Source organism: Podarcis tiliguerta (assembly GCF_965153285.1).
Source record: "Podarcis tiliguerta genome assembly, chromosome: 9".
Classification (NCBI taxonomy): Eukaryota; Metazoa; Chordata; class Lepidosauria; order Squamata; family Lacertidae; genus Podarcis; species Podarcis tiliguerta.
This window is the reverse complement of record NC_139542.1, coordinates 52,913,846-52,927,628: the sequence shown is the minus strand read 5'-3', so window position 1 is coordinate 52,927,628 and position 13,783 is coordinate 52,913,846. Positions and strand designations below refer to the sequence as shown.

Below are 13,783 nucleotides of genomic sequence, written 5' to 3'. Positions count from 1 at the left end.
TTCCAGAATAGCTTCTTGCCCTCCCATCAGTATCCTGATTGAATTGACCTAGTTAGTGGTCTCATGTGGGACTTTACCTCTAGTCTAGGCCCTGGGAATTTCTATTCTTATACCAGCAGCAACATCTTGGGAGGTTGAATATATAGTTTGAGATCTTCTTTATTACAAATAGGATCTGCAACAAAAAGTTGTGGTGTATCCTCTCCTCCTGTGTAGAAGAACTTCTGTTCAGGAGGCCGGTCAGCCAGCCTGGGCCCTCCTTCAAGAAATTGTAAGCCAGGTATCTTCAACCTTTTAAGACCCAGGATGCACTTTTAACCCAAACATGCATTTGGGGACCCATTTCTTAATATTCTCCCATAGTAAACTAATGTTCCTGCATCACGCTGTGACTGGCTAATGGGTCCCGACCCACCACTTGAAGCTAGATGGGAATCACCCTTCCTCCAGTTGGGGGGTTTTCTTTTCAAATGGACACTCAACAGTCCATGGTCCTAGGAAGCCACTGGTCTAGCTAAGGCCTCAATTCGCTGTTCTTTTTGAGTATGGTACTCCCTTTGTTGCTTACTCCAGAGTTCACCTGACCATGCTGATCCACCCCTCTTATTTCTTATCAGCTCCGTTATGGCTCCTGTCTTGTTGACACTCAGCCACCTGAGTTCAATATAAGAGGGACTGATGTTCATTTCTCACTCCTCCTTCACAGCTTTCATAGGGAGTCTAGTGGCCTGTAATCCAAGCCTGCAGTATCAGAAAGTTCTGCCCTGGTGCCTGATGTACCTGTCTCTACCTTATGGGCTTACATCTTGGGCATTTGTCGATACGAACGAACGGAAACTTGAAGGGTCATGTTTGTTTATGTGTTCTTTTCCACTCAGCCAAGCTGGACTGGGGAACAATCCTTACGCCTGTAAGAAGTGGAAAGACATAAACGACAGAAGAGGTGGAAATCGGATTGAAACAGAAAAAACACAGTTTGTCGCTATTGCAGGGAAAATGAAGGTGAGGCAGTCATTATCTAGCTTGTGTTTGAAATACAGAATATGAAGGAGTGTGGTCATGAAAATGAGAGCCGTGTGGTCCAGTGAGGGAGACTTGGACAATGGAGACTTGGTGTAAATCCCAGCCCTGTTATATGTCAAGGTGGCCTCAGGTTCTCTCTTTCAGCCTCAATTTTTCACCTGTAAAATGGGACTGATAGTGGCATACCTCGTGATCTTGTGTGTATTTACTCCGAAGTACATCCCATTAAGTTCAGTGGAACTTGTTCACAAGTAAGCATGCAGAGGATTGCACCTGTAATATTTTAATATAAATCCCTAAAATGTGTCGACACAGACACATGCTTTGAAATGCACGATAAAAATGAGCAAACAAATTGGGGGAAGACAAGGTAAATACAATTACAAATTAGAATTAGAATTGCAAATTATAAAAGCCTTCGGAGGTGGAAATGTTTAAATCATGGCAGGAGGGATTTCAAAGTGATTTAACTGCAGCTTACTGCATGCGGAACTATGATAAACGGCATTTGACCCTTCCTTGGAAGGCTTAACAGCACAATCCTAGGCCTCTTCCCATTGACCAGGCTCACACATGTAATGCTAAGACGTAGTGTGAAAGTGGTGGTTCCTGAATAGGAGATTGCAGCTGCTTTGCTCCTTTCCTTTTCCTGCTCTGTCTGTGCTCCTGTGAGTGAATTAAGAACCCTCAAGGAACATAGGAAGCTGCCATGTACTGAGTTAGACCATTGGTCTACCTAGCTCAGTATTGTCCACATTGATTGGCAGTGCCTCTCCAGGACTTCCCTGTCCTATCTGAAGATGCCTGGGATTCACCCTGGGACCTTTTTCATGCAAAGCAGATCCTCTACCAGTGAACTTACAGACCTCTCCCTAAGTGTGATTAGGGTTGACGTTTATGGCTGAAATCCTAAGAAGGCAGTACATTTTGTTGAAGACTTTGGTATAAATAAGCTTAGTGATGACCATCATATCACAGAAAGAATGCTGGAGAAAGTTGTCTATTTTCAGTTTTACTTGGTTCAATATCTGTACTGACAACAAGATCTGTGTTGGCCATTGTAGGAAGATGGTTTAGGAAGGTTAAACAGTTTCACTTTTGTTTGCCAAAATGGGTGACCAGCTGGGCAAGGAAGCTTCAGATACCTAAAACTATGGTTTGGCTGTGTTGCCTTGGGATTTACGATAGCCTATAGCTCCATGGTGATATATTCGGCTGACTTACTGTGTGAGATTTAACCAAATCCTTTAGTGCCTGTGAGGTATGTAACGGCTCGACTTGTTCTCTTGTAGACTGTAAGCACCCTCACAATTCAAGCAGCAAATGTATCTGCTTTGTACAGATGTGTGGCTAGTAACAAAGTTGGAGAAGGCGAGAGGGTCATTTCCTTTCATGTTACCAGTAAGTATAGCTCAATGATTGTGTTGCCGTTTGCAAAACGGATATGTGTTTCATTAATGCTGCAGGAAAATAAAAATGTCTCCTAAATATATGTAAGACGGCTAGGATATGTGCAGGGATGTTCAACGTTTGCACTAGATTTTCTTTTGAAACTTGTGCTATTTACGATTTCCTTTAAAAATAATGATATCCTAGAATGGTTCTGTGGAAGTGCTGTTTGTCTTTAGGATCATTTTTACTCTTTTAAGATGGAAACCGAACTTTGAGCACTCACTTCCTATTCTGATGTGAAACGTCAACTAAAATTATGATTTTGAACGGCGCTTTTATATGAGCCATCATGTTAAAGCTGGCGTAACTTCAGTGAGAGTAATCCAGGATTGGAAACCGATTTTTACTCCTAAATTATCCATGGTACAGATGCAGAGGTAGAACAGGATTGGATCTGACCCAAGCAGTATCTCTGATATACTGCCAAGTCCAGGAATGCTATAGTCAGTGCTGACCATGGATCCAGTTGTCCCTTTCTCCCCAGAGAGGAATTCAGTCACTGCCCACTTTGGACAGAATGATAAGTCATAGTTTATCGTTATGGAAACGATCAGCAGCAAAACTCATGCTCATGCCATCCCCTTCTCCCCTTTATTCCTCTGGCGTGTCCAGGAAGAGGAGTTTGGAAGCATTCACATCTGTTTTAAAACAGCCACAGTTAGGTATCATATCCTAACTCAGACAAACTGCAGTTAGTCTTAACTAACCATAGTTAAGGTTTAACACAGTTTAGAGTTCAGAGGTAGAGTGCTATTAACTGTGGTTCATTGAAATGGGAATCAAAAGCTTCCCATCTCCTCATGGGTTAAAGGAGGAGAGCAGGGTGGACAATCCCCAGACATTGCTTATTGTTGCATTCATACCAGGCCTTTGTGTGAGGTAGGAAAGATCTGATGATTGGAGTTACCAAGGGGTGGAGCCTGATTAGAAGTATGTGGTTGTCTGTCTTTACATGTAGTCTTCTCACAAACACTGTGGTGGAAGGGCAAATCCATTTCGACTGATTTGGGTACTACACTATTCATTAATGAGTACAGAGGAGAATGTTAGATTTCCTCAGCATTTGATTCAATCAATCAGTCTTTTCCAAATGACAATCAGTGGGCATTCTGTTAGCAGGTATTTTTTGTTTTGAGTTTGGATTGCTTTGTGTCAGCACCAATACAAACCAATCATATTAGGCAATTCATATTGTGAAGATTCATTCACTGTATTGTTTTCATTGATTGCCATTTTTTTTATTATGCATATCCTTTAAAAGCGGTTGATTTTACTTATATTTACATTATTATTTTTTTAGCTCATCTTCTTTTTAGCATCTGATTTTATTGGTAGTTTAATGTCTATTTTATATTGCTTTAAGAAAACTGCTTAGAGGTTTGGATGATTAAGCAGTATAGACACAATTAAAATAAATATAGTAATGAGCTGAAAATTGAAGTTTAGCCACTTCCAGAATGAAAGTGTTAGCTGCACATCTCAATACAAAATGTTTCTCAGCATGACTGATCCCAGTTCCTCCATTTGTGTTCGCAGGAGGACTTGAAATTAACCTCCAGCCTAAGAGTCAGCCAACTGAGAAGCACAATGTCTCCTTGCAGTGTATGGCAGACAAGTTCACTTTTGAAAACCTGACTTGGTTTAAGCTGAGTCCTCGCGCTTCCATGGTGCGGCTTGGCAGGCTGCCTTTGCCTGTTTGCAAGAACCTGGACGCTCTGCAGAAGCTGAATGCCACAGTTGCGAGAGCCAATGGAGAGAACATCACCATGGAACTCATGCTCCGTAATGTTTCTCTCCAGGACAGCGGGGATTATGTGTGCATAGCCCAGGACAAAAAGACCAAAACACGGCACTGCCTTGTCAAACACCTCGCTATTCAAGGTAACCCATGGAAACTCTCTTGTGTCATGATTGTGACTAATTTTTATGAGTTTAGTCATAATAGCTCAATTCCAGATTAATCTATAGGTTTTGAAATCCGCATAAAAACGTTAGTTTAAACATTCAAATGTATTGCCTCGCCCTCAAAATAATTCATTTTAAATTGTATTTTGATAATAGTTGGGAAGTGCAAAAGTCCAGTCTGCTATAGATGTTCATTTTGTAGCTCGTGCTCCAACAGTACCATGACTTACCAGCTGCTTCAGAATTGTAATTCATAAGTTGCATTTTAAAATCCTGAATTTTTTATCCCCCACCACCGCAACAGAACCAGTGGCACCTGCAATCACCCGAAACCCTGAGAATCAAACAACAAATATTGGTGAAACTATAGAAGTATCTTGTGTAGCAAATGGAATTCCTTCTCCACTCATCGCATGGTTTAAAAACAACGTAACCCTTGTTGAAGATTCAGGTGAGGCCGTGTGTTCTGTCCTGTGGCTAACCCTTGTCATTCCTAATTTATTCCTTGACCAAGAGGTACATTTTGCATAATGTGCTTTCTGTGCTCCTGATATTTGGTGGGACACACTATTACTTTTATCAGCCTTTATTTTTACCATACCTGTTGCTTTGGTGAATGAGCATTGGCGTTGTGGCTTTAGGCTCTGCCCCCAATCTACACATATGCGCTGAACCCCTGGACAAAGATCTCCATGCATACAGTTATGTGCACAGAGGGCTCTGTCTGTGTGCTCAGAACCCAGCAGAGGAAGGGTTTCTGATTCTGCCAACAGACCCTTCAGTGTGTACAGTGGAGGACCCTGTGCATGCATTCAACTAACCTGATTAGATTGGTTTTGAAACATCTGTGCACATTCGTTTCAATATTAGTCGCCATGGCCCTATATTGCTTTGAGGATCAAATGCATCATGCCTCTGCATCCCAGAATGACAGTGGGAGAGGACCATTGGCCTCCTATTCTGCTTTTGGGTTTCCCATGGGCATTTGGTTGGCCATCATAAGAAACAGAGCTGGGCTTGGTAGGTCCAGCAAGGCTTTTCTTTGGTTCTTAGAGAGCTTTATAAGTGCGCTGGATATGGGGAATTCTGCAGGTAGATCAGGGCTGGCACAATACATTTGGCTGCCTGAGGCAAAGGGCAACATGCTCCCCACCCCATTTCAGTTGCCTGGACTGTCATAATGCAATGGCATAATGTCCTCCAGTGCACTTGAGGACAAGCAGGCTACTTTAGGGGCTGAATGCCCCTGATCAGGGGAATTCGGGAAAGTGGGGAGCTGCCACTGCTGGCTCCCAGCATCTGTCACCTGATGCAATTGTCTCACTGTCTAATGGTAGGGTCGGCCTTGATAATCAAATTCCATCCAGCCACTGTAAAATTAACCAAAGGGAATATATATAGAGAGAGCTCTTGCCTGTGCTGAAGACATGCCCTTTGATCTGAAAGCCCTTTCCTAATGCCAAATGTGTGGTTAGGCTTTCCTTGCTCACATTGTCAGAGGAACTCCCCTCTTTATCATTGGGGTGGTTGGCTAATCCTTATCACTGAAAGCAGGTTCTGGGGCTTAATCCTGGTGAGCTCTGGTTGAGATTAAATGAGGCTCATGACTGGATGGAAGAGTCAAAGTGGGGGTTTGGAGTGTACAAAGTACAGAGCTTCTGTACGCGCCTCGTGAAAGATAAGAAAACCCTTGCAAAATTCCACGTTTATCGGCGTCTTTGTCTGAAGAACAAAGACCAAGTCAAATTAACAAAGGCAATGAAAGAAACGTTTGTATCTGTGTCTTCTTTTTTTTAAATAAGGTATTGTTTTGAAAGATGGGAACAGAACTCTCACCATACGGAGGGTGAGGAAAGAAGATGAAGGCCTCTACACTTGCCATGCTTGTAATATCCTGGGCTGTTCAAAAGCAGCTGCATTTTTTGAAGTAGAAGGTTGGTATGAACCATGGGTCTCTGGGTTTCGCAAAGTGTTACTTTCTGCTCCATTTATATTTTATTCTCATAGAAGCATAAAATTTGACAGTACCTCAGACATCATCTAGTCAATACAGAAAATCAATTATTGCAGGGTCTCGATAGCCCTCTCCCTCCCGGCTTAAATGTAAATATATGTTGCAAGCTCTTCTTGCAGAAAACCGTTGAGCTCACTGAGACATACGTGGTTTGTTGAGTGGAATCAGGGCTGAAGGGAAACAACCTTGTAAGAACTGTAGACCAGTCAGGGAGACTAGAAACTGTGTGGTAGCCAAGAAACAAATACAGTGGTACCTCGGGCTACATATGCTTCAGGTTAAAGACTCCGCTAACCCAGAAATATTACCTCGGGTTAAGAACTTTGCTTCAGGATGAGAACAGAAATCGTGCTCCGGTGGCGTGGCAGCAGCAGGAGGCCCCATTAGCTAAAGTGGTGCTTCAGGTTAAGAACAGTTTCAGGTTAAGAACAGACCTCCGGAACAAATTAAGTACTTAACCCAAGGTACCACTGTAAGCCGAGGTGTCAAAATCCAAATAGAAAAGACTAGGAGGATGCTAGGTAGACCACAACAAGATATCTGAGTGGCTCCTTTGACTTCATTGAAGTAAATTGTAGGAGCAGTCATTTGTGTAAGTGGTCCCCCTAAAATAAATATTTCCACTGAATCACATTCACTCATCAAAGATCTCACCCTTCTGTTAAAATCTCTGATCAAATTTCTTGTTTTGCATATTAACAAGCCACCCCTAGACACATTTTTTTTTAAAAAAGAGTTGTCAGCTAGTGAAAGAAACCTTGCCCCAGCGTGATGACCTGCTGAGGGTTTTGTTTTTATTTTTATTTTAACCAAGCAATCCAAAGCTATATCCTGTTATTCTTACAGTCCGCAGCAGGATATTGAAGTGATGTGCCATGTGACTTTTTTTTTTTTGTGTGGGATGGAAAGTGCCTGTAAATAGACCTCCATGTAAATACGTGCTTTCAGTTATCCAACAAACATGACTTGCTGGAGCGTAGCCTACTTTGGCTTGTAGAAATTGAAACGTGATTGTGAGAGAGTGATTCGAATGAGGGAATTTATCACCCGCCTCATCGCAGGCTGTCGATTGATGTTAAAACAATAAACCAATGTGAGGCACAGATTGCGTGATGGAAGAGCTGAAATATACAGCCATGGGGTGAAGAGTGAACGTCATGGTAAAAATGAGTTCTTTTGATGTTGATTGCAGAACCATTTTGGTGCTGATAAGCTTAATCAGTGTTTGCCAGAGTAAACTTCTACCCCATAAGAAGCTGACTTAATTAAGACTGCTGGGCCATGCCATCTAGCTTAGTTTTGTGTACATTGATAGGCACCAGTTTTTAAGTGTTGCAGGCAGGAATCTTCTCAGCTCTACCTGAAGATGGTGGGAATTGGACCTACATCACCTTCCCTGAGCTATAGCACCTTGTCTATAACAAAATCAAGTTTAGGCACTTTGGCATCCTAAGAAAATATTAAGATGGAGTCTTACACTATATCAGATACTGAAACTCTTGGGCCTTCTAATCTTTACACCTGGTCCAGTTCCTTTGTAATCTGTATAGAGCCTCCTACATCTGTTTCCTATGCTGGTGAGGTCAGCCTTCAACCTTCTGGGATCTTGATTCATTTACTCCCAAGGAGCGCTGTCTTCCTCTAGGAATTGAGTCCTCATTTAACAAAATCTCATGCCCAGCTGGGATTACTGGTACCTTTCTCATTGGCTTCTAGTGATCACTTACTAGTAGGGATGGGAGATAAATTCACTCCAGTTTGCATTTAAAAAAGCAAACTTAGCCAATTTGCACTTTCCAAAACTCAGCCGTCCTTCAATATTTGCATTTTTCTGAATTTTGCCATTCAGTTCTCCAGCCAAGTAATGGTGACAAAAACCACATGTATAAAGTGTACGTTTAAATGCATGTGTTGGTGAAAGCAAATGCATTTTATTACAAGAGATTCCTTGCAGAAATGTGTGTATAATTGTCAAAAATGTATGTTAGGAGTATTCACACTGAAATGTTGAGAAATTCATGGAGAATTTTTCAAAAAAGGAAATAAAATTGATGCAGAAGTGTGGAAAACTAAATTTTAAGATAATAAAAATGAGAAACTGAGAGACCTGAAATAAGCAGATTTGTTCATCCCTCCTTATTAGTTACCCAACATTTCTTGATATAATACTTCTTGTTGGCTTCTATCCATTCAGAGGAGTATAAATAAGTCATATTTTGGAAAATTTATCTGGCGACAAAAGGCACAATCCAACAAAATTAAAGCACTTTTAAAATCCCAGGGCTTTCTGCAGGAACATATGATTACAACTAAAAGTGCTTAACTTTGACTGGATCTGCTCAGTTCTTTACTCCCTGCTGGGAGACCAATATTACCACATACCTGTGTGCACAACTTGGTTTATTTCATAGAGTGAGGAGATGAATCAGAGAATGCCTTGACTGACCAGTATTATGGGCTGCTCTTCGGTCAATTCACCTCGGGTTCCAATGGAGGGATTTGTGCTGTGTACTGAAGTGTCCTACATACACTTTCCCTTTAACACATTTTTGTCTTCGTTGACTTGCTACGTGTTGGACTCCTAACATTTTTGTTCTCAGACAAGGAACCTCTTTCAGTACTTCAGCTGATGACCTGCTCTGGGCTACTATCAATGAACTGTTCGATTGTCTCTTCCCAGGCACTGATGAGAAAACGAACCTCGAGCTCATTATTCTGGTTGGAACGGCGGTAATTGCCATGTTCTTCTGGTTGCTCCTCGTAATCATTCTCCGGACCGTTAAGCGGGTAATGAAACCATTCTCCCACTGTCCCATCGGCATCAATCTTGCATGGCAAATGAAAACTGATGGGGACTCTTTTGTGTTGTTTCTTGCATTGTCTTTAAATCAACAGCCGCATTTTTTCCTCTTGGTACCATCACATTCTTTCCTGGAATTTGAGGGCACATAAATTGTGCTTTTTAATTGACCAGGCATTTGGTGGAGGGGGAAAAAAAGAAGAAGACCTTTTCCAGAAATTAATAAAGCAAGTAATTAACAATGATTTGTGGGCACATGCCCTGCGATGTTTCTGGGGGGGAACTGCATACTTGCATTCCTGTGGACAAAAAAACAAAAAAAGTTCCAGACATCCATAATGCCAGTAAATGTGACCCACCGCTCATTGCCCAAGCAGTAAGGATAATTGTATTTAATTTGCACGACTACTGCTTTTATTTTTTTCAGGCCAATGGAGGAGAACTAAAGACTGGCTACCTATCTATCATCATGGATCCTGATGAAGTCCCTATGGATGAACAATGTGAACGTCTCCCTTACGATGCCAACACATGGGAATTCCCCAGAGATAGGCTAAAGCTAGGTGGGTCTCGTTACAAATGAGCAAGTGAAATGTCCCTCTAAACTTGAAATCAGAGGCTGCTTTAATTAAGTGCTGGTTTTGGAAATGCGTGATAGAATCATGGAATTGTATAGGAAAAGACCCTGAGGGTCATTTAGTCCAACCTCTTGCAATGCAGGAATACAGAACTTGTCCTACACGGGGATCGAACCTGCAACATTGGCACCACATTCTAACCACCTGAGCTATCCTAATATCTAATATGGAGGTCATTGTGTGCTCTGATTGGAGCTTGAAACTCCTGGTTCACTATCCACTGGGGAGCACCATGTTTGCGCTGAAACTTTCAGGTTTGCAAGAAATACCTAGAGTGGAGTTGGAATTTCCCAGGAGACTCCTTAGGCTTTAATTTCATAACCAGACCTCAGCACTGGATTCCAACCAGGTCTTGGGAACACAAGATATTTTTGTAATTTTTTTCTAAAAAGAAGTAATCATAAGTGTATGCAAAGTAACATTCCATTGTCACAGAGTGTAAACATCGTAGTGGCACACTTCTGGGGTGCTGAAACAATGCTTACAAATTAGAGGGCCTAGTTTCCCTGATTCTTTTGAACTGTGCTGCCTACTGTTCCCCAGTTCAACAGCCTAGAGACAAAATCACTTGAGCCTAGTGGTGCCCAAACTTTTTTTTTTAAAACATAGTCTTGTCAGAGCCCATAATGATTTTCTGCCTTTTGTAGCAGTTGCAATGCAATGCTGTTTGATTTTTTAAAAATTGCATTTTTATGGCTGCTTTTATGTATTGGATGTTTTGTGTTATAATTTGAATTCCATGGATTTCAAGTTGTATGCATTAAAATTCAAGAAATAAAAGAAGCAATAAAAATACAATTAAAAATCAATAGGAGCAGTGCTCCCCCCCAGGGGGTACTCAAGGGTACGCAGTCTCTCTTTTCGGTTAAAAAGTGTGAAATTTACTGTAACAACTTCACAGTGAGTGAAGTTTCCTCCTTTTCTAGGAAACAAAGCACTGAATATGAGCATTTAATTTACTAGGTGTGCCATCTTCTCTCTATAACCGCAAAGCCCTAGACAGGTCAAGGGCCACCTCTAAATGAAGCTTGCAGACCATTGGTGGTGTAGTGGTTAAGAGCGGTAGACTCGTAATCTGGTGAACCAGGTTCGCGTCCCCGCTCCTCCACATGCAGCTGCTGGGTGACCTTGGGCCAGTCACACTTCTCTGAAGTCTCTCAGCCCCACTCACCTCACAGAGTGTTTGTTGTGGGGGAGGAAGGGAAAGGAGAATGTTAGCCGCTTTGAGACTCCTTCGGGTAGTGATAAAGCGGGATATCAAATCCAAACTCTTCTTGGTGGACCACAGACCACAATTAGGAACCCTGTGCTCTAGACTTCTTGTTTTGATGCCATTTCCAGAAACGTTGGTCGACACTGAGGTGTATGTTTTGCTGTAACATGACATGTGAGGAGGCAGGATTCTTCTTTTATGTTTGCTCCCTTTATAGCTGTGGTGCTCTCTGCCTTCATTGCGGCGCAATCCACCAGCCTTGTTTGCTAAATACGTAGCCAGCTCCCTTCAATTGCTTGGACAGTAGAAATATTTTTAAAAATTATCTTTTTGTTTAATTTTGTCTCCAGGTAAGCCGCTTGGTCGGGGAGCCTTTGGCCAAGTGATTGAAGCAGATGCATTTGGAATCGATAAAATGACTACCTGCCGGACTGTTGCAGTCAAAATGCTTAAAGGTGAGGCTCGAGAACTAAAATTCACCTATGAAGGATGTTCTGGGCAATCAACATTTGTTGATGACATTGTAAGACCTCAATTGGTTGTAGCTATTGGATATAGCTACAAGATATAAACTTGCCAATCTTTTCTCACTTAGAGGGTGAGAAGCTTTCATAACAGTAATAGAATATTGGGAGAGTACAGTATATTCATTTTTTATTGTATTAGTTGTTTCCATTAAGCAATGAGTTTCTTTTCCCAGTTTGTTAGATTGTTTTGAACTTGGTTAGATATTTTGAACTCCACACATGCTTTCTGCCCACTGTTTATGCCAGGCTTCCTCAGCCTCGGCCCTCCAGATGTTTTTGGCCTACAACTTCCATGATCCCTAGCTAGCAGGACCAGTGGTCAGGGATGATAGGAATTGTAGTCTCAAAACATCTGGAGGGCCGAGGTTGAGGAAGCCTGGTTTATGCCTATTCTCTGTTAAATTTTCATTAAGCACATTAAATGCACTATGCTTTCTTTGTTAAACTAAGATAAAATACTATCTTGCTCCCTCTTGTGGCTTCCTTCAAGCAAGGAGCCGACCCTCACAGTAGCTCTGTGGAAGAGTTTTGCATTCAGAAACAGTGGCATAGCATGAGGGAGGGGCAGGGGGGGCTCAGGGGCCTGGGTGCAAATTTCCGAGGGGGTTCAACCAGGTGCCCCCATGACAGGGTCCCTCACTGAGACTGGAACTCCCGGGAGGCAAGCTGTGCCTGGGCTGGGTCTTTGGAGCTGGGGTGTCTTCTCCCCCTTCTCCTTGTGGCCAGAAAAGGGACGCCTGCATGTGACCTAGGCTGGCTGAGAGGGAGGGAGGAAGGAAGAGGAAGGCGGGAAAGCACTGCCAGAGCCACGTGCATTGCCCAGAGCACCTTGTGGCAAGGACAGGAGCGTGAGGCGACACAGCAGCGCTCTTGGCTTCACATCTCTTTGCCTTATCTCTGCTCCCAGGTTGGGGCTAGTTTGCAAGGAGAAGTGCACTTGATTAGATGCTGGCTGGCGAAGGGACTGGCCACTGCCTAGTCCATCAGGGGGTGCAACACTTGCTCTGCCCTGAGGCACCGGTAACCCACGCTATGCCCCTGTTCAGAAAGTCCCAGGTTCAGTCCCCTACATCTCCAATCTGGGCTTTGAAAGACTCTTCTCTAAAATTATAGAGCCATTGTTGTTGTTTAGTCATTTAGTTGTGTCTGACTCTTCGTGACCCCATGGACCAGAGCACACCAGGCACTCCTGTCTTCCACTGCCTCCTACAGTTTGGTCAAACTCATGTTGGTTGCTTCGAGAACACTGTCCAACCATCTCATCCTCTGTCGTCCCCTTCTCCTTGTGCCCTCCATCTTTCCCAGCATCAGGGTCTTTTCCAGGGAAAAGAGGGAATAGAACCACTATTTTCCAGGGAAATAGAGCCACTAGCTCTATTTCACTAGTCAATATATAAACAACACTGAACTACATGGACCAGTGGTCTGATTTGATATAAGGCACCTTCTTAGGTTCATAGAAATGCTTTCATAAACATAGGCTTTAAGTTCGATCACACAAGATTTTGCTCACTAGTCATAAAGAAGCCACACGGACCTGTTGGATTGTGTGGTTCCTTCCCATCCTACTTGGAAGGAAGATGGCAAGCGGACTTTTATTGCTACTCAATAGACAGGACAATATCTATCTTTCTTTTTCATTTATAGAGGGTGCAACACACAGTGAACATAGGGCACTGATGTCGGAGCTCAAAATCCTCATTCATATTGGTCATCATCTCAATGTGGTCAATTTACTTGGGGCCTGCACAAAACCAGGAGGTAAGTGTTGCTTTTTGCCACTTTGTGGAGAGGGCATAGCTCAGTGGTGCTCACTGCTTTACCCCCCAGAGTCTGCCATTAATGGGTTTCAAGCAGCTAGGCCTGCAGAGACTTCTGTCTACAACCTGGAGGTCAACATCAAGAAACAAAAGCCACAAAAATAGGTGTAACAAAAATAGACGCAGTGTTTCGTAAAACAGCAATGCAAACAACAGCAAATCAGAGCTTTCCTTCCTTGGTTGTAATGTGTATGTGTGGTAGTGTTATCTGCTCCTTTTTGTGCATCCTTAGAAAGCCACTGCTGGCTGGGGGAAAAAATGCATTCACCCTGCCCATTCCTAGCCTGTTTTATGGCAAAGCTAGGTCTTATTGCAGCAAATGCATGAACCCAGTTTCTCATTGGCTGAAATAATGGTGAAAAGTGGAAGCCAAGGTTCAGCTTCAGGAGGG

General features: G+C 42.7%; 1 protein-coding gene across 1 annotated transcript in view; it reads left to right on the top strand.

The window, feature by feature from the left end:
* KDR (kinase insert domain receptor) overlaps positions 1 to 13,783 on the top strand; it is a 46,988-nt gene that overhangs the window by 20,516 nt on the left and 12,689 nt on the right. The window contains exons 11-19 of the mRNA XM_083458007.1: positions 879 to 1,002; positions 2,316 to 2,424; positions 4,012 to 4,356; positions 4,685 to 4,831; positions 6,183 to 6,314; positions 9,075 to 9,181; positions 9,622 to 9,757; positions 11,396 to 11,500; positions 13,220 to 13,333. Of these exons, the coding sequence (XP_083314133.1) occupies positions 879 to 1,002; positions 2,316 to 2,424; positions 4,012 to 4,356; positions 4,685 to 4,831; positions 6,183 to 6,314; positions 9,075 to 9,181; positions 9,622 to 9,757; positions 11,396 to 11,500; positions 13,220 to 13,333 (1,319 nt within the window). The remainder of the gene's footprint in view (positions 1 to 878; positions 1,003 to 2,315; positions 2,425 to 4,011; positions 4,357 to 4,684; positions 4,832 to 6,182; positions 6,315 to 9,074; positions 9,182 to 9,621; positions 9,758 to 11,395; positions 11,501 to 13,219; positions 13,334 to 13,783) is intronic.